General features: G+C 44.1%; 1 protein-coding gene across 5 annotated transcripts in view; it reads left to right on the plus strand.

Annotated features, from left to right (window-relative positions):
- The window catches only part of CYSTM1 (cysteine rich transmembrane module containing 1), a 68368-nt gene that overhangs the window by 16516 nt on the left and 26083 nt on the right, over nt 1-25769 (plus strand). For 2 of the 5 annotated variants that reach the window (XM_032476879.1, XM_006172904.3), the window contains exon 3: nt 18877-19092. In XM_032476879.1, the coding sequence (XP_032332770.1) occupies nt 18877-19092 (216 nt within the window). Of the gene's footprint in view, nt 1-2138; nt 2297-18876; nt 19093-19817; nt 19992-25769 lie in introns of those variants that run through there. The other 3 variants (XM_032476878.1, XM_032476880.1, XR_004318745.1) reach the window with 3 other exon arrangements.

Genomic DNA, 25769 nt, shown 5'->3' on the forward strand with positions numbered 1-25769 from the left:
AACTTCTCCATCTGGCCCGATGCTTACTCCTGGGACTTGAGGTCAAATCCTAGAGAAGAACTATATAGGATGTGCTCCCTGGCCTTGACTCTGGTTCTTGGATGCTGCCAAGTAACATTCCTTGAGTTTGTACTTGCGCGATAGCACTCCTTCCTTAAGGGGGTTGGGTGGGTGGACATTCCATTTTTCCTTAGATGGTTACACCTTTTTGTGTCCAAACAACTCAGTAAAAGGGGAGCGGCCAGGGACCTAAAGGAAAACACTGTTGTAGCATCTCTTCTACCCCAGCAAGGACACCATATGTCCCAGCCACCAAGAGAAGCTTCCCTCCTTTACATAACAGTTATCCCAGCCTTCCACCCTCATCCTCCCCTTGCCCTGTCCAGAGTAGAGCCTCAGAGGCACTGTGCTTATCCCCTAGGGCCTACATCAGTTTCTTCTCACCTGCTCTTCCTTCCTCATGTAACCTCTCAGCCTCCCTTCCCGTAATGCTGTTAGCAGTCCTCCTACTCAGCAACCCCTCCCCAAACCACTGCTGCCTCTTCTTTCTCTAGATTCTGTCTCCATTCTCTCTGCTCCCAGCATGTCTCGCCTCCACTGCATCCCTCAAACCTCATTCTAGCCCAGCTCTTCCCCAAGCCCTCCCTAACCTGCAGCTGGACTGCCCCCCTCAGACCTGCAAGCCCACGTCTGGCTGCCCCTGCCCTGCTCCCACCATCTTCCTGCTTCCTAATCTCTGTCCTGGGGACCTGGGCTTATGCTTAATTGTCTTTCTTTTTTTTTCTAATTGAATATAGTTGATTTACAATGTTAGTTTCTCATGTGCAGCATAGTGAGTCAGTCATATATATATATATATATATACATATTCTTTTTCATTATAGGTTACTATAAGGTATTGACTATGGTTCCCTGTGCTATACAGTAGGACCCTGCTGTTTATCTAAGGAGCTCATTTTAAATCTCTTCTCTCCTAGTAATACAACTCTGGAGCCATGATTCTTCTCTCCCTTTCACAACTGTCTTTTTTCCTCATTTATATGCTAGTTTCTTTTTCAAATAAACGTAGAAAAGTAAAAAAGTGTTACTCAAAATAAAACTATTAAGCAAACAATAAACAGTACAGGTAGTACTTGGATATGAGACACACCACCCACGAACTCCTGATCTTCAAGGATCATACCTCAAGCAGCCTGGCATTGCCCGTTGCCAGGTCCTTAAAAGTGCTCACAAGAAGTTATTTATAAAGTAACTTTTTGGTTTAAAATCCATAGTCTGAGAGGGAAGGACAACATATATGAATCCTTCATAGCGGTACAGGGAGTAGAAGAGTAAAACTTAAGGGGAACTCAGTCAGCAAGAAGTTAAGGGATGAAATAAGTAGTAGCTTTCAAATCGGAACATCCATGGGGTGTTAAATTTTCATTTTGAAGCTGATAGTCTACGTCCAGGGACTGGTAAGTCACAGAGGTGTAGGCATACGATTATAGTGAGTAAGGGGAGAAAATTGAAGACAAAATCGATTTCTAAAATGAAAAACAAAAAAATCTTTGCAAGTAGGGTTTGCAGGCTTGTCCTAGACTTTGCTCCGGGAGTGTTTCAGTGGTTTTTCTTTCTGTTGGAATAGAAGCAGGCCTTCAAGGCAGGATTCCTGGGTCTGGGCTACAGTCTGTCTCCCTTCTCCTGAGTGATGAAGTCCTATTACTTTCTCCAGCGAATGCTGCTCTACTTGCTGTGAGGTTTATGGGGAAAGTTGCCGGATAACAAGCCGGTTACCAGCCTAAGCTCAGGCCTCTCCGGTACAGCTTGGAAAGTAAACCCCTGAACCCTGCGTGCCACGCACTGAGCCGGGTACCGTGGGGACACAGGGCCCTGCCTTCCGGGCACCTGCACTGGCGGCCAGGAGGTAACGTTTGGAGTCTCGGAGCACCGATCCATCCTGAGGAGAGAACTTGCTGAAGTCTCAGGTATCCATCCAGCTCAGAAGTCCGAGCAGGGAGGCCAGGGCCGGACCTCGAGTCCCAGCTGCGCGGACCGCCCGGAAGCGCTCCCGGAGGAGCCTGGAGGCCCCGCGGCTGGGGGCGGGGCTCGTGCTGTGACACCGCCCCCTGCCTCGCCCCGCCCCGCGCGCGTTGCTAGGTTGATCAGGTGACTCGAAGCTTCTGACGGTCGTGACGTCAGGCGCGCCTCTACTCTTCGCTCGCTCAGTAGCAGGTGCGGCGCGGCTTGTGCGGTCTCGTCGGATCCCGACGGGTCCCAGCCGAAGCAGTGCCCAGCGGGTTCGTAGAGAAGAGAGGTGAGGCGCAGCGGAGCCAGCTGGGCCAAGCTGGGACCAAGGAGAGGGTGAAGGGCGGGCAGGGACCTTCTGGGGTTTTGCGCACCCCCGAGCTCCACAGAGGCGTCCCGAGAGCGGCGGCTTCCGGGGCGGGATGGGCCGGCTCCAGCAGGGAAGCGCGCAGCCCCGGAGGAGAGGCTGGGAACCGAGGGAGCGGCTGCAGCCGGCCCAGTGCCCACCCCGGCGCCCCGCGGCTGTTGCTCTGGCTCCCGTCACAGCGCCGGTGGCGGCGGCTGCGAAGATCCGGCGGCGCCCTCCTGGCCTCTGGGCCGTTGACTAAGGGGCTCCGCGTTGCGAGGAGTCGGCTGGCTGGGAATGGGTCTCGCCACACCCAGTCTCCGGGGACGTCTGCGGGAGGCTTCTGCATCTCTTCGCCTTGGGCTGCGATTTCTCGGGCGCTGGCGGGGACCCACACAGTGCTGAGCCGGGCCTGCTGGGGGCGGGAGGCCGCTCGGGAGCCCCGCGGGTGGAAGCAGGGGCTGGGGGTGTTCGGAAAAGGTGTTGCGGGGGGAAGAAATCATGACTGTTGAGAGCAGTGGATTGGGATCTGAGTAGACCAGTTGGGGCAAGTGAAATCTGAGCAGGACCCCAAGGGATAGGGACTAATTTCCCAGCAGCGGTGGGGGTTGGAAGAATAGAGGGACGGAAAGGGGGCCTGCGGGGAAGACCTTGAGCCTTGCACTGGAGGCGAAGGAAAGACGATTCGGTGATTTACTGGACCGAGTGCTTGGGCGGTTTTGAGCGGTGGGAAAGTTTGGAGAATTAGGTTAGGGCCGGTTAGGGAAAACTTCGAATTCCCAGCCTAGGTTTGTGTACTGTGGGGAGACGTTGAAGCGTCGGCTGGATTGGGGTAGAGGAAACACTGGAATGGGAAGACTCTGAGGAGGCTGTTGTGGCAGCCTGGAAAAGAGGTGCTGCCTAGAACTTTAGTTTGATGAAATTCTGTGAACTCTGCATCTGAAATCTTTGTAACAGGCAGGGTTGGGGATGCAGGCAGCCAGGTGCCAATTGTTAGAAGGTTTTTAAAAACTTACTCCTGATGAGGGCAAGGAAGCACCCAGCAGCAGCTCATTTTATTATCTTATTTGGCCAGATGAGTTAATGAGTATTTGAGGGGTTTGCCCCCTTCAGTAGGCACTGAGGTTGTATTGTACCCCGAACTTGGCCTTTAGAGGTTTCCGAGTGTCTTACAAACACCTCTTCTCCCCAGGGTGAAGCCCAAACCACAAGTGAGTGGTAGGAGATTTAATGAGGGGGAAGTTATTGAAGGATAATCAATGCCCAAAACATGAATATGAGGCATTTGTGAGGCTGAAAGGAGCCCCATGCTCTTTGTTAATTGTAGAACAGAATTCCCCTTTCCTACCTGCTACACTTGCTCAATTTGTGGCTTCTCAGGTAAGGCTACTTAAGTGTTAATCGGTCATTTAGTCTTAAAGTCTTGAAAAACAGGAAGAAGATACTGATTATTGAAGAGGAATGATTTGGTGATAATATGGTTTTTTCCAGCTCTGAAATTAACTGACCTTGTAGCCAAAAACAAAACAAAACAAAGTAAAAACACAGCTGTCAATTTTATATCGAACCTTAGCAACTTTTGTTTTCTGGAAGGAAGTGAAATAGCTGAAACTTCTCACCAATTTGTTCTGTATTTGTTAGACTCCAGAAAACAGAATTGGACCTCCAGGGATCCTGTACAGTAAAGTCAGTTTAGGGAATTGCTGAGATCTTGGCTAGGTGGCTGCAGCTGGTTTGTGCAGAAGCGTAGAAACTAGTGCAGCACCCGGGGGAGGACAAATACAGAGTAGTGGCACCTGGGGAAAGCGAACTTCCAGTCCTACATCATTCTCTGTAAAAGATGTCTTAAGTTAGGTCACTTGAGCAATGTGTGTTTACTACACATTACTACTTACCCAAAGAGTTTTCTCCCTGCTTTACCTGTTCAGTAGTAGAGCTTATTAAGATAGTATTTTTTACAGAGCTTTGCAGCAGCCCTATAGTATTAAAAATAGCTGGAAATTAGATTTCTATGCCACATTTTTAAAAAATGTTAACTGTTTTCAAAATCTCTTTGGAAGTATTTGAACTGGCCAACTAATCATGCTTCATTTGGAAAGAACCAGCTTGCCCCCCCACCCCTAACACTATAACTATGTGCTGTCAGGATGGTTAAGTAGGCCAAGAGTTTTGGGAAATTTTCCACTTTCATTCACCCCTGCCACCCCCCACCCCCAGTTTTTCCCACTGGTAGAGAATTTAAGACTTTGTTGTCAGGGAAGAATTGTTAGTGTGTTTCCCTAAACACAAGCTATGATAAACACCAGGGCTGCCTGTCCTTCTGTTGAACAGAAATGGCTTCCCTTAAGAGGAACTGGGCCAAGGTGAGAGGCAGGGCTGGCGTATGGGCCAGAGACCCGCCGCAGAGCGATTTAGGCCTGCACCTTTGTCTCTCAAGGGCAGGCCCTCCTTTCTTGGCTTGGAAACAAACATTTCTCAACCTTGAAAGGGTATCATGAGCTGTGCCCACTCCACAGAGGTACCAAGGAGTATTAATAGGAGGCTTATATGTAGTTTGAGCTCCTCCACAGCAGAATATTTTAATTATTGGGTGAAGGGTATTTTTTTTTTTTTTGAGATTTAGTGAAATAAAAAAAAGTGCACATACTAAAGTAAAAGCCTCAATCAAGGTTCTAAGGCGTTTTTGGTTTTGTGTTCTGGTGATTTGCGGCTTGGTTACCATTAAGTTTATAAGCGAGACCTGGAGGCCTGAGGATAAGTGCATGTTTGCATTTCATGTGAGTAAGTTCAGATTATTTCACACTTCTTCTGGCTGTTTTAGAGGGCCTGGAGTAAACCAGTAACCTCACACGCAGCCTCTTGGGCTTTTGACCCAACCTCTTTTTAGCCCTAAAGGAGTTAGTTACTAAGCTCTTCAGAAACTGAAGTGGGCAATAATGCTCACTAAACTAAATGAGGAGTGAAATAGTCATCCTTCACAACTCCTCTGTCCTAAGTCAGTCTGCCACTCCTCGGTCAGATAGAGACTCAGGTGCTTGCTGACGTGCCCAGGGACTCTACAGAATTACAGGCTTCTGACATCTGTTGTCTAGGCATAGTTTTCACATGCGTGAAGTTCTCACAGGAGGCTTCCTGTTTTTCTCAGGCCCAGCTGAGAGCTGTGTTCCAGGCCTCCAAGCTCCTCACGCTTGACCAAGGCTACTAATTGGCTTGGCTGTAAAATGGGAGTCAATAATTAGTTACTGGGGAAAGAGGGGTGGGAAGGGATAAATTTGGGAGTTAGACATTTACAAATGTTAGCCAGTATATATAAAAATAGATTTTTAAAAAGTTTCTTCTGTATAGCATATGGAACTATGTTCAATATCTCATAATAAACTTTAATGAAAAAATTATGAAAATGAATATATATATGTGCATGATTTGGACATTGTGCTGTACACCAGAAATTGATGCATTGTAATTGACTGTACCTCAATTAAAAAAAAAAAAAAGAACAGAAAATAGCAGTAAAGAGGCAAGGGGATGGAACATGAGTTAACCCTTCAGCCAGAAAGGTTCACACCATTTGGGGCACTATATACAAAACACTCTTCAAAAGGAAGTGAGCTTGGAATGACTTCCCTTGGAGTTTTTAGGCGACACTGTGGAATATTAGTACTTATTTAGGCTTCAAAACCAGAGCTAGGAAACTGGATGGGCCCTTACTTCTAAACCAAGGGAGACAAATGGTTCGAATTCTGTCTCTGTGGGCAGCAAGTCTTGTATGACTTTGCCAAAAATAGGGGATGATTTCTAGTTTTCTGAGCCTTTGTCTTACTGTGCTTTGCTCTATTGCGCTTTGCAGATACTGCGATTTTTACAAATTGAAGGTTTGTGGCAACCCTCTGTCTATCTGCGCTATTTTTCCAGCATCATTTGTTCACTTTGGGTAACATTTTGGTAATTCTCGCAATACTCCAAACCTCCACCAGCCAAAAGATGACAACTCACTGAGGGCTCAGACGATGGTCAGCATTTTTCAGGGATAAAGTATTTTAAAATTATGATATGTACACTTTTTTCAAACATAACACTTAATAGACTACAGTATAGTGAAAACGTAACTTTTATCTGCACTGGGAAACCAAAAAATTCATGTGACTTGCTTTATTGCTATATTCGCTTTATTGTGGTGATGCCTTTAAATGGTTTAGGGGAGTCTTGGTAGTCATGGTGAGAGGAGGGTTTGATCAACCTGAATTTACTCACTGGGGAGCGATGCCTTATTCACAAATGCCTATCATCAGTTCTCTGCTTAGCGCTAGCGTTAGTTAGCTTGGAGAGAATTGGCCCAGAAACTACATCACAACTGAAAACTATCTACCCACATGGTCAGTGTTTAAAGCAAGGTAGGGATGGTGGACAGTTGAGCCTCTAAGGTATTTGGGGAGAGGAGAACCTGGGAAGTGGTGCTGACCTTCTGCCACTTTGAATTTTAATTCTGCCCTCAGCACTCACCAGGTAGCTTTCTGCATCAGGACCTCGGGCAGAATCATTTGGGGGAAATACGTGTGAAGGGGGAGACTTCTGTAGGAAATTGCCTAGCTCCGGAGTCCTTATCATTAAGCCTAATATTTATTACTTTCCTGCCAACTACTGGTTTCCCAGAGACCCCAGACTCCGCCCTCCCTCTTCCCCCACCCCCAGCCTTTTCTTCAGCAACATTCTCACCAAGGCCAGTGTGATTTTTTTCTCTGATCCAGTTTCCGCATAACTTCTGACTCTGCTGACTTTGCTGAACTAAATCTTGATGATCTTTGATGTGTGACGGTGGCAGTGGAAACTCCAGCCAGGGGTAGTTGCCAGGGGCTTGGAAGTAGATTCTTTACCTGTTTCTTACCCTTCATTTGTGTTCCACCTGCTTGGTTTTTATCTTATCTCTATGCCATCTGTACTGTTAACACTTTTCTTTAAAAAAAAAAAACAAAACTCTATTACTTATTTAAAAGAGAAACTCATTACCTTAAATTGAGAACTACTATCACCTGCCATAAATAGAAGGTAAATATTAAAAGGCATAACTATTAAAATTAAGTTGTTTGCCCACATTCCCCAAATTGTGCCACATACCCAACTTGGAAAAATATTACCTTCAACCAAAGATGACTCACTCTTAGTGAATTTTTTCCAGGTAGCAAGAGACAGGTGGTAGGGATGGTTTGCTGTGGGCAGCCTTCAGAGACAGTCCCTTAAATCCCATCTGCTGAAACTCTACGTGGCTCTGTGATACCAGAGAGACAGCAGAGTGAAGAGTTCAGGAATTAAAAAGAAATAAGTGCAGTCAGGGTAAAACCACTGATGTTTTGATGTGAGATTTGCCAAAAGGAGGCCTGAGTGGTGGGGAACCTGTATTCTATATTAAATTCTAGGCCCTTCGCCAAGGGCGTGACTTCATTGATGATGTTATATTGTTCTTTCTGTGCAGGTGTGCTCTTGGAAAATGCAGGGTTTTGTTCAGGATGTATCTGATTTTTTTTTTTAAACTCATCAATACCCTATACCACATTAAGCCCCCTTGCTCTTTGCAGGTGTTACTAATGAGAGAACTCGGAAGGTGTCATCATTTTTTTTTAACCTTTGTTGTCCGTAATTCTTCTTCCTTTAAAAATTCTGTGAAACTAAAGAGAAGGGAAGCGTGGAGAGTGACCTGTCTTGGGATGTAAGGTCTCTTAGGCAGGGGTGATGTGCTTGGTCCTTGCTGGTGTTCAGTGAAATTCCCTCTTGTCCATGAAGAGCCGCCAGTGGTGCTGACTGAGCTGCGGCTCCCGCAGAGGGTCAGGAGAGCGGGCTTTAATGGTGGAGCAAAGCCGTGGCTGGTCTGGTATCTGGCAGGAACGGCAGCGCTTAGTTAAACTGCCACGTGTTAAGCTGTAGGGGCCTCTTGCTAAGCTATCAAGATTTCAACTTTCCCACAAAGCCTAATCTAATGCTCTGGGAGGGGGCGGCAGAGCCAGTCTTTCAGGGGCTGTGCCGGTGGGGGACCTGGCCTGGAAGTGGCCTTGTCAGGCTTGTTGGGAGGGGTGGACCTGTCCCTTTCTAGTGTGTCCTCTCAACCTGGCAGGGATCAGAGTTCGTCCCTTTTCTCTCTCTCTGTGCTCTAACCCATCCTTTCATTTCCCCAACTCACCTTCTCTGTTAACAGCTTTCTTCCCTTTTTCTTTCCCTTCTATTCACTGCTGCTTTCCCTTCTGACCCTTCCTCTTGCTGGGCTCATTTTCTCTCCATTGTCCCTTTGAGGGCTGGTAGTTTGAAGTTCCAAAGTTACAGTGCTGTCCTCAACGTCCCAGTGACTAGATGTAATTCAGAGGTCCCTGGCCTTTTTTTCCAAGGAGGTGCCAACCTTCACTTCCCCACAACTTTCAGCTACCGGCATCATTGCCTACTGACCAGAGTCCCTGAGCTGAGCATTGGTTGGGGGTCCCAGCAGGGTAGGAAGAGGGGGTGGTCGGGGTTTGCTGGCATGGTTGGGAGCTGTCAGACAAGGGGGCTGAGGTCCACCCTTGCGGAGTCCTATTGGAAGCTGGAGGCAGAAGGAAGTCCTGCGTTCAGGGAGTCCTCTGGTTTCTGCAGAGGACCATCCATGACTAATAAAGGTTGGAGAAGGGGCCCTTGAGGAGGTTTGCCTGGAACCCAAGGGACTGTTAGCAGCTGTGGATCCTGCCCTGGAGCTGGAACAAAACACATTCTCGGTGGTAGTTGGATGATTGTTGGAAGCGTCTAGAAGCGTGGCTTTCCTGCTCAGTGAGTTAAGAAATGAGTTATCCTCTCCTAAAAGCATGGATCAGACTTTACCCAAAGATAATCAGCAGGGTTTTACCTTTCATTATTAACTATATATAGTCATCCCTCGGTAGTTCCAGAACGCCGTCCCCCATACCACAATCTGTGGATGCTCAAGACCCTTAGAAAAAATGGCATAGTATTTGCATATAACCTACACATCTCCTCTGAGTACTTTAAATCATCTCTAGATTACTTACAATACTTAATACAGTGTAAATGCTTTGTAAATAGTTGCCATTCAAGCTTCGATTTTTGAAACTTCCTGGAATTTTTTTCCCGAATGTTTTTGATTCACTGTTGGTTGAATCCAAGGATGCGGAACCCGCACATACAGAGGGCCAATTGTGTAGAAAAGTGTGTGTAACAAAAAAGTACAGTTTAATGAATAATTATATTCATTAATATGACTGTAATCTATTCAGGTCTAGAAATAGAACTTTATTTTTAAATCCAAATGGGATAGTAGAATGTCCTGTGTTGCAATTTGCTTTTTTCACTCTGTTGGCACTTTTCCATTATCAGCATGTGTAATTCCACCTCATTCTTCTTAAGGGTCAAATAGTGGTTCCATGGTTTGAAAATTCTGTGTTTTATTTAACCATTTCCATATGGATGGGCCTCTGGGATGTTATATATCGTATCTATGTGTATTTTATATATAATATATGTTACATAGTTATTAAAAGCAAATGTTACAATATATATTTGTGTGTGTGGTATAAAATTGTTGTATAAAATTGATGTTTTGGCATACTGGCACTTGTAGATATCTGCAGGATAAACTCCTAGAGGTGGAGTTGCTGGTTCAAAGAATAAGCTGCTTTTATTTATTTGAGATTTCACTTTAAAATGAGTCTTTATTGAAGAATTTGTAAGAAAAAAGTTTAGACCCTCTGTAATAAGAAGAGATGTTCCCTCCAAACATTAGGGAGGAATGGGATACCAATGCCAGGGCCACTCAGTGTATGCTGTTTTGTTGTTGATAGATATTTTCAGGTAGCAGTGATTTTCTTAAGGGCTGTTTAATAAATGCTCTTGATCTTACCTCTCACTGAGCAGCAGGTGCTGAGATCCAGCTAGAGGTTCTGTATAGAAAGCTTTATGCAAAAAGATTTTAGCAGGTGATGTGTTTTCCTCTATTGAGGGGAACTTCTCCGGATTCCCTCAAAGTCTCCAGCTGGAACAATGGTGAAATGTACACACCAAGTTTATTATTGGAGGGAGGTGAGGTTGGTTGGCTGTAGCCATATTTTCAAAGAATGTTGAACTGCGGATTATTAATGAGAGTCTGACTCTTCAGACTTGACTACTCCTCATCTAATGTATAGGACAAATTGAGAATATGTATATCTTTGTGTTAGCGTAGCATTGGGGTTAGTGGCTTAAAGCAATTACCTAAGTGGCATTAGCAAACCATATTACTGAACAGTTTGTAGACTTTTTTAGTTTCATATGTAACTCAGTTAAATAAGCAGTATGTAGTTTTTCTATCCTTTGTGAGAAAGGAAAATAAGACAATCTATGAACCTCTTCATTACTCTAGGACAGGGCCTCCAGGGGTAGATGGTCCACTATTATTTTTTTGCCTCCCATGTGCATTTTGATGCTCTTGTTGGGTGAATGGTCCCATTTCTGAGCTGTGTGTCATTGTGTATTCCACTGAGAGGCTCTTCTAAAATCACAAGCCAAAACGTTGATACAAAAGACATGCTCTCGTTTATTCATTCGTTAATTGAGGACACCTTGGGGCCTGGTGGAATTCTCTGGCAAACAAAAGATCATGAATGTGGTAGGGGATGGCCAATAATATTTGGGAGCTTGACACCAGAGTCAGCATTTGGACAGTAATGAGGTAAAACTGCAGGTTATCTCCTTCCAGATGGTCCCCAGAAGAAAAGCAACTTAGGAAATGGTAACACAGTAAAGTGTGTAAGAAATAGTGAGCAAGTCATAAAAACAAAGCTCTTGCCCATGTTACCATATTGTCAACTCTCAGAGGTCTCCCGGTATTTCTTTGTTACTGGGAACATCACCACCACCTTTTAGAGGTAAATCCCTGCTGCTGCTGTTCCCGGGGGCTCCCCTGAATAGTTGTCCATGTCAGGAGTAGGTTCTTCCTCGGGTTCTAGATTGCCTATTCTTGTGGCTTCAGGGTTTGGATTTGACGCCATTGCTTCCACCTGTATGTGTGGCCAACGTCCCTGTTGGCGGGTCATTCGGGCTCTCTACTTGTATCTCTTTTTTTAATGTATATTTTTATTTGAAGTATAGTCAGTTTACAATGTTGTGTCAATTTCTGGTGTACAGCACAATGCTTCAGTCATACATGAACATACATATATTTGTTTTCATTTTTTTTTTACCATAAGTTACTACAGGATATTGAATATAGTTCCCTGCACTATACAGTAGAAACTTGCTGTTTATCTATTTTATATATAGTAGTTAGTATCTGCAAATCTCAAACTTCCAATTTATCCCTTCCCACCCTCTTCCCCCTGGTAGCCATAGTTTGTTTTCTATGTCTGTGAGTCTGTTTCTGTTTTATAAATAAGCTCATTTGTCTTTTTTTTTTTTTTTTTTAGATTCCACAAGTAAGTGATATCATATGGTATTTTTATTTCACTTTCTGGCTTACTTCACTTAGAATGACAATCTCCAGGTCCATCCATATTGCTGCAAATGGCATTATTTTATTCTTTTTTAAGGCTGAATAGTATTCCATTGTATAAATATACCACAGCTTCTTTATCCAGTCATTTGTTGATGGACATTTAGGTTGTTTCCATGTCTTGGCTATTGTAAATAGTGCTGCTATAAACATTGGGGTGCATGTGTATTTTTGACTTAAGGTTCCCTCTGGATATATGTCCAGGAGTGGGATTGCTAGATCATATGGTAAGTCTATTTTTAGTCTTTTGAGGAATCTCCATACTGTTTTCCACAGTGGCTGCACCAAACTGCATTCCCACCAACAGTGTAGGAGGGTTCCCTTTTCCCCACACCCTCTCCAGCTTCTATCGTTTGTAGACTTTTTAATGATGGCCATTCTGGCTAGTGTGAGGTGATATCTCATTGCAGTTTTCGTTTGCATTTCTCTGATAATTAGTGATATTGAGCATTTTTTCATGTGCCTATTGGCCATTTGTATGTCTTCATTGGAGAAATGCTTATTTAGGTCTTTTGCCCATTTTTGAATTGGGTTGTTTGTTTTTTTCTTATTAAGTTGTATGAGCTGTTTATATATTCTGGAAATTAAGCCCTTGTCAGTCTCATCTTTTGCAAATATTTTCTCCTATTCTGTAGGTTGTCTTTTTGTTTTGCTTACGGCTTCCTTTGCTGTGTAAAAGCTTATACGTTTAATTAGGTCCCATTTGTTTTCTACTTGTATCTCTGTTTCAGTAATCTTGCATAACTCTTTGAGGGAACTACCCTTTGGAGTGCCCAAATAGAATTTTTTCCAGTCTGTAGAGCCACACTAGCCTCATAATACCCTGGAAATTTGCGGAACTTCCAGCCTTTTCCATCTGATGTGATAACAGACAAAGAGAAAAGATCATTTCATTTTTATTATCAGCGATACTGAAGGGGAAGGGCAGGCAGCTCGAGTTCTTTCTCTCACATCCCCAGTACTGAGCCTGTCAAGTAGGAAGTACTTCATGATGTTGAATAAACAAATAATTAGGTAGTGTTTGGCCAGCTAACAAATAAAATTACATGAATGTTTTTAAAAGAGATAAAGAATAACTAGAAAAGGAAGCTGCAATAATCCTGAAAGTCTCCTCTTAGCAAGGCTGTTTGTAAGCGTTACCTCGGACCAGAGTATGAAGGTTAAGTAACCCGTATTTCTTTCAGTGTGATCGTCACTCCCTCTCGGAAGCCTTCTCTGACTTTCCTGACCTGGATCCCTACTTTGGGATCACAGTCCTGAGTACTTCCTGTCTCTTAGCTTGGTTTGATCACTGCTGATGTGCATTATGTCTGTCTGTCTCACTAGCCCAAGTAGAAACTCTCTCTTGCCTCCCAATCTCCGTAGTGCCCGGAACCACTAGTGCTGGGTCATGGTGGGTGCTTCTGGAAGTATTTATAGAATGAACAAATGACTGTGTGAATGGAATAAACGAACAGGTCAGTGCCAAAATTTAACGAAAATTCTAAGCCTGAGATGATAGAGCAGCACAAAACCAGTAATTCCAAAGCTTTTTTTAGCCCAACAAACCATACCCCAAATTATGGGTGTGAGAATCAAGAAAAACTGAGGGACCCAGAAGTTACAATAATCTATTTATGGAGATCCTATTAAAAGACCAGCTAATCAGGGAGTTCAGAAAAGACACAGAAGAGGTCTTTAGAGTAAGATCAGCTCATGTTCTTAAACTGTACAGTTTTATAAATTGCAAAGAAGGATATGTAAAGATGGAAGGAGAAGCATGACTTCTTGCTTTACAGATAAGAACAGTTCCAAGATAGGGAAGTCTGCCTGTAACCAAGAAAATTTTATGGGTTTTTTTAACCCCATGTTTAGTGCTTAGCCAACTTACTTATCAGTTTGAAGCAGAAAGAAAGCATTTAAAGAACTTATGGAGCTGAAGTGTCCTGTGAAAAAAGAATCCCAATTACAAAAATCACTGTAAAAAGCACTGAAAAGCAGAAATAAAATAGGTTATCCACGAGGGGAAAATCAGTAATAGGAAGGAAAGTTGGGGTGCCGGAAGTGGGTAGGAGAGCTACAGAGGCATTCTAGCTGTTAAAAAAAGAAAGATGGGTCGCATGAAAATAATAGAAAACAATAAGAAATCTTGATTTTTTTTCCCTGACTGTACAGGTTCCTTATTGAAATTTTCAGAAATATAGAATAAATAGCAATTGCGCATAATTCCAGCACCCAGAGAAAACCACTATAAATATTTTTTTCCCCTTCTAGCCAAATTTTATCTGTCTGCTGGTACTGTGCACTTAAAATGTGACAGTCTTAACGTACAACTCCGAGAGTTTATGGTCTTCAGGTAAACATGACTCAGCTCAAAATGTAGAGCATCCCTGTTACCCCAGAACTCTCCTCATGTGCCTCTTCCAGTCAGTATCAGTATCTGGAGGTTGGTTTTGGCTGTTCTTGAACCTGATGAAAATGGAATCATACTGTGTGAAGTCTGTTGAGTCTGGCTGCTTTTGCTCATCCTTGTCTGTGGGCTTCATCCACCTTGCTGCATGTAGTAATCGTCCTTTTCTTATTGCTGGGCACTTTCCATTGTATAACTCTTCCTTAATCTACCTGTTCTAGTATTGACGAACACTTGGATAGTTTCCAGTTTGGGGCTCAAGCTGCTTTGAATATTCTTACATAGGTCTTTGGTGGACTTAATGCAGTCATTTTACTTTAGTATATATCTGAGAGTATAATTGCTGGATCATAAGGTAAATACTGCCGAAGTCATGAATATATTATATACTTTGTTCTAAAAGCATGATTGTTTTACCTTTTGTATGCAAATCCATGATATAGTGTGAATTATTCTTTGTAAGGATGGAGATCTAAGTTCTTTTTTTTTTTCTCCCACAAGAATAGCCAGCTCTATTTATTAGAAAGACTAATTTTTTACTTTCTGAGTCGCAGTGCTGCCTTTCTGTTAAATCAGGTGACCACTGTGTGGGTCTGTTGTAGAACTCCTTCATTCTGTTACAGTGATCCATTTTTCAATATTTATTTTAAAGGAAATTGGGATCATGCCACATATACAGCTTTTATATTTTTCTTATACTTAAAATATTATATCGTACTTCAAAAACAAATTAAAGACAGCTGCAAAAGAACTATTATATTAATGTACCATAATTTATTTAATTCTTTTCTTTTTTTGGATATTTAGGTTGGGTTTTTTATTTTTTCCTATTTTGTTTTGCTCTCTTATGTTTCAGGCTTTACTCATATGTCTTGATAGTCCTTGTCCATTCATTTATTTTTAAGGCAATAAAATGTCGATTAGAAGTTCTGTGTGCCTGCGCTTTACTGTGGGGTGACTGGGTCAGTTTCTTTGGCGTCTCCTCGAGTATTAGTATCAGTAATTTTTTCCCCTTGGGGCTGCTCAGTTTTTCTGGAGGAAAATTCTCCAGTGTACTGCCTGCTGGATCAGTGCCAGGCTACCAGGTATCTTGTCATTTAAAAGATAATAACAGCTTTGAAAAATAATGTTCTTTCCTTCATCTCTACTTTGATGAGGTCTTTTATTATGATCTTATCTCTGTGGAGCACTTTCGGAAAGAACAGTTTCTGCTCTTCTCGTTGTGTGGTTGAATGACTGCAAATCCTGTGATTCTGAGCACGTCTTGAATGGGATCGTTGGATAAGAGTGTTCAATTCAGGCTTAATGGATCTTGGCTGCTACTTGGTTTGAGCTGTCTCTTTTAGAGCTCTGATTTGTCTTTAACGCTCCTGTTTCCACTGTTTGCGTTGGAAACACACTCCAGTGTAACACACTCCACTGTAGAAGGCTTACATTTCACCCGATCAAGTTTATAAGGAAAAATGTTCATGTTATAAAGCTCAGTAGCATACCTTAAATTTAAAGCTCATTTGTGTTTTGGTTATGTTATGCGGTTTGTACTAGACTGTGTCAATGTTAGGAATGGATTTGCTTCTGTACATGCTTGGGAACAGTTGCATCCCTCTAGGTGAACTCCTGCTCTTCAAATGTCAGCTCGAGAATCTTTGATCTTGACACATGCTGGTTCTGTGACTTTGCTGTTCTCTTACTGGGATTTTTTTTTTCTCCTGTTTAGAAGAAACTGAAAATAGATCCAGATTTTATCCCTCTAAGATAACTGTGTTTTGGGAACACAGGGACAGAGTGGGTGGGTGTTGAGGGGGGCAGGGCAGGGCATGGTACCTGGAGCATCTGTATGGTTTATGCTCTTTATAAGTGCCTCTGGTTAGCAGGTGGGGTTTTCTCCCCTAGGCGTTAAGCGATTCTTCAGGCAGAGGGAGAAAGGTGCATACTAAAATGAGGGGGAAACATGGTTGAAGGAGAAATGGGGAGGACACATACACTTGGGAGACTTTTGAAGGTCCTAGGACTGATGAGGAACAGACACACATAGATGGGTGAAGAAAAGTCCTGAATCTTTGAGGTGTGAGGTTGTAATAGTTCTAAATACTTTGTTCGTTTTTTCCTTCTCACTGCCTGTTGTTTTTAGAAGAGTATTGTCTTCAGAAAAATACAGGTCCAGGCTTTGTTAGCATGAGAACAATCATTATTACAGGGTCTTGTTGGACTAAAGAAGTTAAACTACAGTTTGGGTAGAATTAGGTCAGTCCAGAGGACCCCTGCCTCCTGCCGCTGCACTCACACACTGAACTTCAGGAAAGAGTAGCTAGGATGGCTGGGTTCTACTTCTGTGACTTAAAAAATAAATAATGGATTAGCCATAGGGGGGTTAATGATTTCTGTGTTAACCAGGGATCACTGGGTTTACTACAGCCTTCCAGGTAGGAGAGAGGAAATGCAGAAGTCGTCAGCGGTTATGTCTGGCCAGATTCCCGTGATGACTGCGGTGTTAGTCACTGGGAGCCTTTGCTTGAGGGGAAAGGGAAAGGCCGTTCCCAGGTCAGAGTCTGATGCCATGTTGGCACAGACCAAAGAGCAGAGACGGGAAAGACTCTAGTTCTTTCCTGAATCCCTGCCATGCCCCTAGAAAAAGGAGGGTAGAGGGTGGGATGCAGAGGTCAAAATAGAGAACTTCCAGCCATTCTGATTCCATGTTACAAAGTTTCAATTTACAATCACCTCCTTCAGGTGGCACTCTGTTCACTCCCACCTCCTCTGACTGGGTGTAAGCCCCTACCCAGCAGTCTGTTTACCACCTTTCCTAAAAACGCTATCTGTATGTTTGTCTTTTTAACCCAAGGGGAGGATGTGAGCCATATCCATCTCGATGCCCCACTACTTAGCACAGAGCCAGGCACAGTCAGCCCTGCATAAACGTATGCTTGCTTGAATGTCACTCACAGGGGTTCGTTAGATTACCTTACTCTTGGTTCCTAGGACTGGAAATTCTACAGAGGTAGCTTAGGTTAGGTTGGGTTTCAGTCTGATTTATGAAGTCATCTGGAATTCCATTTCTTTCCTTCTTTTTGCTCTGCCTTTCTGAAGTGCCTGCTTCATCTTAAGGCTAGTGATCCCCTCAGGGCTGCAGACAGGCTGTCAGCAATTTTGGAGGCCATGTCCTTGCCAGAGTATGTGTGTGCCTGTGTTAAGGGAAGAGGAAGGTTGGGAGTGTGTTAGGAGAGCCCCAAGCTTTTAACTGACCAAACCACTTCAGAACCAATGGCAGCGGCCAAGGGATGCCATTTGTGACTGGCTTTGTCCTGGATTCCTTGAACCAATCTTGTGAAAAAGAGGAAAGGGTGACCTGGTTAGCTTAGGTTAGACTGGGCTCCTCCTGGAGCTGGTACGGTATGAGCTTCCCCTGAAGTACATGAACTACAGGAAGAAGGAATGGCTGTTTAACGGGGAATCTGACGGTAATGAAGTGGGATGTGGTGGTTGTGTGGGCAGCCAACAAAGTCCATGATTTTAATCCAGATTTTCTAGGGAACTTTATGGCTATTCTGTTTTTCATATAGAGTCACTTATGAATTTACTGATTGCATGTTATAGAAAAGAACAAATGGTGAAATTAAATTTTGAGTATGAGATTCTTTCCTCTGTTAACTTACTCAAATAGGTAAAAAGTTAAATATCAGTACAGGAGATGGGTAACAGTACACGGCAGCAAGATGACAGATATCATGTTCATCCAGAGTTTGTGTACTTTGCATTCCCTGGTAATGCTTTTAATCTGAAAGTCATTGTGTCGGGCCCTGCAGCTGCTACAGAAATGATGGGAAGGAGATGCTGGCCCTCCAGACTTGAGGCCCAATCAGGAGAATGGTTTAAAGGTTCAAGGGATGGGAAGAAATGGCTCCCCTCACAGAAGCAAAACCATCCAGGACAGGAACCTATAAAACAAAGTGGGGTGAGCCCTCCAGAGTCCTGGGAGCCCGGATGGTCTGAGGAGACCCTTGGCATCCTCTGCATTGACAACCAAGCACACCACTCAGTTGCTGGGAGCTGTGGGTCTGGGAAGAGCAACCAGGTCGCCCAGTGCCCAGGGCGGGGGCAACGCTTACATCCCTGGTCGCTTACTGCTGGTGGCGCTGCTTGTTAGAAGATTTCAGTGTGGCCCAGCCCTGTTTATTGGAGGATTTCTGGCACTGGGCCAGCTTCCGCTGATCTGATTCATATTGCTTTTCGACTTTCCGCCTTCTTCTTAGAGCTACCCAATCACATTTATGGACATTTTAGAAAATTAAAAAACACAATAATATCCTGTTCTCCATTAAGCACATTTACTGAGGGGCCTGCCTTGTGCCAGGCACTATGCTAAGCTTCAGGGTCATGGTGATGACCCAAACCTGTCTTGATTCCTGCTGTCACAGCCTATAGTCTGGGGGTGAGGGGGAGGCAGACAAAAGGCAAATAATCAGATACATAAGATATTTGCCATTTGCAATGGTGAGAAGGAAACCAAATGGACAGAGTTCAAGGTTTGCAAGAGGTTTAAGATATCTTTAAGGCAATTTGTAAATGATCTCTTGATTGAAATTTTTTCCCTAATGATTTCCACAGATTAAATGCAAATAATTTTTATTGTCATTGCAGCCTGCAGGTCCCTGATGAACCAAGGGAACCCTCCACCGTATCCGGGCCCCGGCCCGTCGGCCCCGTACCCACCTTATCCACAACAACCGATGGGGCCTGCGGCCTACCCTCCAGGACCTGTGGGTGGACCCTACCCACCTCCTCAGGGATACCCCAACCAAGGATACCCACAGTACGGCTGGCAGGGCGGACCTCAGGAGCCTCCTAAGACCACAGGTACTGTGTATGGAGTGTGTGTACAGTTGGCCCTCCGTATCCGTGGATTCTGTATCCTCAGATTCAACCAACCACCGGATTGAAAATATATGGGGGAAAAAACCATTCAAGAAAGTTCCAAAAAGCAAAACTCAAATTTGTTGCATTCCAGAAACAACTTACATAATGTGCACATTGTATTTACAACTATTTAAATAATATTTACATTGTGTTTGGTATTATAAGTAATCTAGAGATGATTTAAAGTATACAGGAGGATGTGCGTGGGTTATATGCAAATACCTTTCATGTAAGGTATTTATATATAAGGGACTCGAGCATCCGCAGATTTTGATGTCACATGGGGACTAGTGAAGCCAGTCCTCTGCGGATACTGAGGGACGACTGTGTGTGCATACGCGGGTATGCATGAATGCAGTCCCACCTCACCAAAGGAAACGTTTGCACGTTTTCTTTGGCAGAGAAGAAACTCTGGCCTTTGTGTGCCGTGGTTGACATGCCCACAGCTTGGTGACTGCTTAGGGTGGCTTCTAACTCCTGAGAAGGACTTCTTTCTCAGGAGGGCTGAGTCAGTTCTGCCTCCTTCCTTCATATTTCTTGTCCCCTCTGGGGCTGATGACTTCCTGGCCGACATGTTTTGTGAGAGCATCTCCTTGAGCAGCAGAAGGTGGGTGGGGGTACCAGTTGGATTCTTGCTTTGGCAGCCAGTTTTTTTTTTTTCCCAGGTTCAGCCTGTTGGGATATTTTCTCTCCCAGCTTGACGACCCTCAAGTCATCCTCTTGCCCTTGCTGTTGGGGTTGGTTTTCTTTACTAATATGTTTTCTTAATTATGTTTAACCTGCTAGCTGAGTTATCAGCAGGCTTATGAGTCCCTCTTGTGTGCTAGAACAGTGCTACTCAAAGTTGCCTCGGCAGATAAGTGCCAGTCCAGGTATCAGGCTTCGATGAGATAAACACAGAAAGTGGGAGTAAACATTTAAACACTTTTAGAGCAATTTGACATTGCTGTGATATTCCAGCATGTGATCTTGCATTTTACAAAAAATATCAGTCAGTCTGTGAAGGGTTAGGGAGGAAATGTCTTGAGAAGCACTGTGCTAGATGTCCTGGTGACTCTTAGGACTGTTTTATAACCTGTTGGTTTGCAGAATAGTTGCTCTCGTACAGAGCTTCCAGCTTTTGAAAGTTGCTTATCTTTACTCAGTGTTTATTATGCGCCAAGTGCTCTCCTAACAGCTTTATGTACATTCACATTTAATCCTTGCAACAATCCTATGAGGTTTTCCCATTTTACAGTGAGGTAATTGAGGCACAGTTTGGAGTAATGACTTGCCCAAGTAATGATTTGCCACCTGACTGGAAGTGGGCAAATCCCAGATTTGAATCCTGATAGTTTGGAGAATCTGTGCCTGTATCTTACTGCTGTACTGTTGCCCCTCTCCTGTCTTGTCTGATCCACATTGATCTACATATAGGGCCTTAGGCTGCCTCAGACATTTTCCTGTAGTTCAACCTCTTACTAATCAAAAGTAGTAACAGAATTGACAGTTCATTTTATTGCAGGATTTGAGGGTTCTTTAGAATGGGTGAATGCCAAGGAAGAAAAATATATTTAAGGAATTTTGTATTCATTATGGGAAAGATTATACTTTAATAGCATCGAGTCAGAGGCTGCGTTAAGATTGAGACTGAATAGATTTGAATACCTTTAAAAGATTTAGTTTATCTTGAAGGAAGCCTTTGACAATCCAAGATTCTGTTTTAAGTTGTTTGAACACATGCTTGGAGGAGGTCAGGAAGTACAGCCAGTATAACCAGAGTAGCTGGCACCCCAGGTCTGTGACATCATGGGGGGATATCCTGAAAAATCTCAGTTTCTGGGTTTTCTGTTTCAAAACAAGGTAACCCTGTGGCGAATGAAAGAAGGCAGACCGAAAAGACCACATAACGTATGATTCCATTTTTGTGAAATTGAACACCAAGCCAAACTAATCTATGGTGATGGAGATCAAAGTAGTGGTTACTCCTGGCTGTTGGGGGGGGGGGGGCACAGGTGGGGTTTGTTACTGACTGGGAAGGGCACAGGGCACCTTTTGGGGTATTAGGAGTATTCTTTTATTTTAATCTGGATATAGACATTCTTCAGGCTGTACACTCACTGTTTGTGTGCTTTAGTATATGTTATATGTCAATAAAAAAAAAGTCAGCCCAGCATTTGGATTATCCGGTAGACTCAGCCCAGTGCTTGCCAGGGTTGTGCCTTTCACCTGTGGCCCTCCTGGCCTCCGGTGCATAGGCCATTTCCGGGCCTGTATTGCTTATAGTGGCTGTAACTAGCATTCGATGGATCTGGAACTTTATAGAGCTTGTCTAGAATAAGTGCTTCCTGCACTTGGTGGACCTTGTCCCCTCATGCAGAAAATACTCATGGGTTTGGCACTCTTTCTTACTTTAGTGTAATTTAAGTATGTCAGCATTTTTGGAGGAACAAATAGTATCTTAATTCTTCTCAGGATTAAAAGGCTTTGCCTTTTAGTTCAGTGTTATCAATTTATCATGATTTCATAAATGCAGTTGAAAGCTGTTAAACGTCCTTTTCTACAGGATTTCTGTCTGTCATCAGCTTGTGCATCATTAATTGCCCAGACCCGTTCTGCACCAGACGTGGCAGGTGATGCCAGGTGGTCAAGTTCTTCTCTCGACCTGGGGTCCAGGTTCTGTGAATGGGGCCCTCTGACCCCCTCACAAAGGGATGCACCCTTTAGGGACCCATTTCATTTCTTTCTCTGTATTGCTTCTGGGATCCCCAGTCAGAATCCTTCTTGGGGCCTGTATTCTGTGCATTGAGCTCTCTACTGAAATTTAAGGGATTTTCCACTAGCAGGATGATTTTAGATGTATCTACTACTGCAGATACCATCTCTCAGCTGAAGTTCAAGTGTGTAGTCTTTTCTGTTGACAGCTACCTAGAGAGGGTCTTCTTTGCTATTTTTAATTGGTGTCTGGTCGTTAGGAAGGATTTAATAAAGTTGTGTTGAATGGACAGGATTAAGCAGAACCTTCTTTGGTAGTCTGTTTATAGTTCAAATTTCATTTTTCAGAAATTGTATTTTTTTAAGCCTTCATTTTTCTCAGGAAACCAGCTTTTTGGAAACCATGTGATTGGAAGCAGCAGGTGCTTGTGGGAATGAGGCTTCCAGGAGCACACCTGCAGAATGTCAAGGGTCTCCTGCGGTGATTTTTAATAATAATAGTAATAACTGTAACGGCTAGTGTTTCTTGAGCGTGATGCCTGGTGTTCACTTCACGTAATCTTAGTGTATGTGCTGCCGAAGTGAACACGCTTCACATAATCTTCACAGCGACCCCGTAGCTAGTCCCGTGTTATACCCAGGTGGAATCTGCAGCTCAGAGGTTATGCTTCGGTTATCTATTGTATAACGTGTCACCGCAGAACTCAGTGGCTTAAAACAACAATGATTTATTATTTCTCCTGATTCCGTGAGTTGGCTTTATGAGATCTCTCCTGGGGTCACTTGGGTGGCTTAAATCAGCTGTCAGCTTGGCTGGAGCAGAAATGTCCAGGATGGCCTCACTCACATGATAGGGCTTGGGTTTGCCTCCATGAGGCCTCTCTTTCCCTGTAGTCTCTCCTCCAGCCTGAGCTGCTTTCCACAGCAGTTAGCTTCCAAGAGGGTGGGAGAGAGGGAGAGAATCTGCCCTGCTTTCAACAGTGAGGCTGGGAACTGGCACCGCATCGCTTACGCCATAGTCTCTTGCTCAGAGCAAGGCACAAGGGGACGGAGATGCCATCTCCCCCGACTCCCACTTTTTGGTAATGGCTTCATTGAGATATAATCCACATACCTTACAATTCACCCATCTAACGTGTACAATCCAGTGGCTTTGAGTATATTCACAGAGTTGTGTGACCATCCCCACTGTCTAGTTCCAGAACGTTTTCATCACCCCGAAAAGAAACCCTTTGGCAATTAATTCTCCCCATTTGCTTAATTCTGCTCCTCCATCAGTCTACTTTCTGTCTCTGTAGGTTTGCCTGTGCTGAGCATTTTTTATAAATGAGAGCATATGATATGTGGCCCTTTATGACTGACTGCTTTCACTTAGTACAGTGTTCTCAAGGTTCATCAGGTTGTGAGGTTTCAGTACTCCATTCCATTGTGTTGCCAAATAATATTTTATTGTATGGATACAGCATATTTTATTCATCCATTCATTAGTTGATGGACATTTGGGTTTCTCCCTTTGGGCTGTTACGAATAACAAATAATGGCCATTATAAACATTTGTATACAATAAACTCCATCACACTGGGAGGAACAGTGTGTGAGCACAGAGCGAGAGTAACTGGTGACCGTCTTGGCAGACAGTGTCCTCCCCCCCCCCCCCCCCCCCCCCCCCCCGGCTCCAGTCTTTGCTTTTAACAGTTCACATCCCTTCCATATATAGAATACACCCACCCCTTCTAAGACCACCAGATATCCCCTCTGGTAACTCCCTTGGCCTGAAGTCAAGGATGTCATCATCTAAGTGGTCCATACACATCGGTAAGGCCTCTAACCTGCCAGGCTGCTCCCCTCATTCCTCACCCTCATTCCCACTCTGCCCCACCCTGCACATGTCTGGAGATCGAACAGAATGTTGCCTCCTCCATGAAGCTTTCCCTCACATATCCCACGCATATCCCACACCTCCACTGCAACGTACCACTCCCATGTGCGTCACCTGCACCCCATATAGACTTCTTCAAAGCACCTCCTCTCTTCAAATTCATTTTTCATGTTCCCTCTAGTTGGCCTAGATGTCTGACTAACGTCTGTCTGACTTCAGTCAACCTTGCGCTTAATGTCTTCATTTAGGCTTTTACCCTTTATGTTCGTCAAGACTCTTAAGGCGACAGGTGACAAAATCTCAGCCTTAGATAGTAACCAACAGCAGAGGATCACCAGAGACCAGAGTAAAGCCTCCAAATGACTCCTGGTGACCAAAACAGACAGAAAAGGGACACTGAGGGAGTAGAGGCAATGCAAGGAGCAAAAACTCTACTACAAAAAGGGAAGACTCCTCTAATATTCTTAGATATGTGGGAAGATAAATCATACTGGATAAAAACAGGGATACCACATACAAAGGAACTCAGGAAATGAAAGCCCTTAGGCCAGGAGCATGTGGCAGCCCGGGGGTTAGGTTCAAAGACCCACTTGGATAGCCAGGTCTTGCCAAACCAGAATTTAAGGCTTTTGGCCACAGGGGAAAGTTAGACATATATTTTGGTTATCTATTGCTATGTTGCAAACCACCTCAAATCCTGGAGTTAGTCTACAATTTAGACAAGGCTTGGCAAGAGAAATTGGGCTTTGTTCCCTGGGACTGGGACATAGATGATAACCAGTGTTTACTGTCTACCCTTGAATGAGATTTACAAAGTTTCCTCCTTGGCTTTTATCTTTATAGCTGTCTGAAGGGGTACTACTGGGTTGGCTTACACCTGTAATAGAGGGGGAAGCTATTTGGTTGGGCAAATGCTTTGGAAGGGAGAGAGGGATGGGAGCGTGACAGCCAGGGGTGCGGGGGTGGTCAGGCTGAGAAACTATTATCCTTATGTGTGTATAATCCAGGCTTGGGCTTTTCTGCTCTTACTGGCTTAGTTTGACCCTCTTACTCCCTTGAAGGTTTAATTTAAGTTCAGTCGTATCCTGTCAACTATTTCATTTTCAGTGAAATCTTGTACTTTTGGTTTATGATAACAAATTGTTCTTTCAAAAAAAATGACCCGTCTGGCATGTCTCCCACCCTCCCTCCATGTGGCCTCCCCATGTGGCTGATTTGTGTATCCTGACAGCCTGGCCCTTAGGAGGTCTGGGCTCATTCCATGTTAGAGTGCAAAAGTGGAAGCTGCCAGGCCTTCCTTCAAAAAAAGGAAAAACAAAAAACTTTTTACTTAACTTCTAATTTTGAAAAAATTTCAGACTTACAAAAGCTTTTGCAGAAATAGTACAAATGATTCTGTAGACTTTTCACCCAGATTTCTCCAAACCTTATGTAACTACAGTATAATGACCTGCCCAGCTTTTCTATTGCCCAGGCTCAGAAGTCTCAGAACATCACCCCCACCACACTCTGTCGGTCAGAGCAGCCACGGGTCTGTCTAGCACAGACTTACGGGAGGGGAAATCGACTTACTCTTGATGGGCAGGTGGCAGAGGCACTGTGCAGGGTGCCGTCTGCATTGGGGGGATCTCCGGAAACTACCACGAGTCCCTGTGGTGGCGACGGGCGAGCTCCTGCTCAGTGAAGCACTCTAAATCTCAAAGCTCTGTCTAGGTTCTTGTGCACGTGCCATAGTAACGGAACTGTGTAAAGTGAAAATTAAACACAACATTATCTCCAGTCTTATATCAGAAAATAGGCCATCTGCCTTTTTAAGGAAAGTTTTGTGAACTGGTTAGAAAGTCACGAAAGAAGAGGTGTAATTCTGTCACCAGAATTAAACTGTATCCCAGTCAGGTGCCTCAGGTCATCAGAAGTGTTCGAGTCCTCAGTTGAGGGGAGTGCCTGTTCCAGGGGGGCCCTGCTGGGTCGCTGGCCTACCAGCAGGATGTGGCAAGCGGGCTTCCCTGCAGTGCACAGGCCGAGTGCGACCTGACAGGATGCA

Source organism: Camelus ferus, chromosome 3 (assembly GCF_009834535.1).
Source record: "Camelus ferus isolate YT-003-E chromosome 3, BCGSAC_Cfer_1.0, whole genome shotgun sequence".
In the NCBI taxonomy this organism is placed as follows: domain Eukaryota; kingdom Metazoa; phylum Chordata; class Mammalia; order Artiodactyla; family Camelidae; genus Camelus; species Camelus ferus.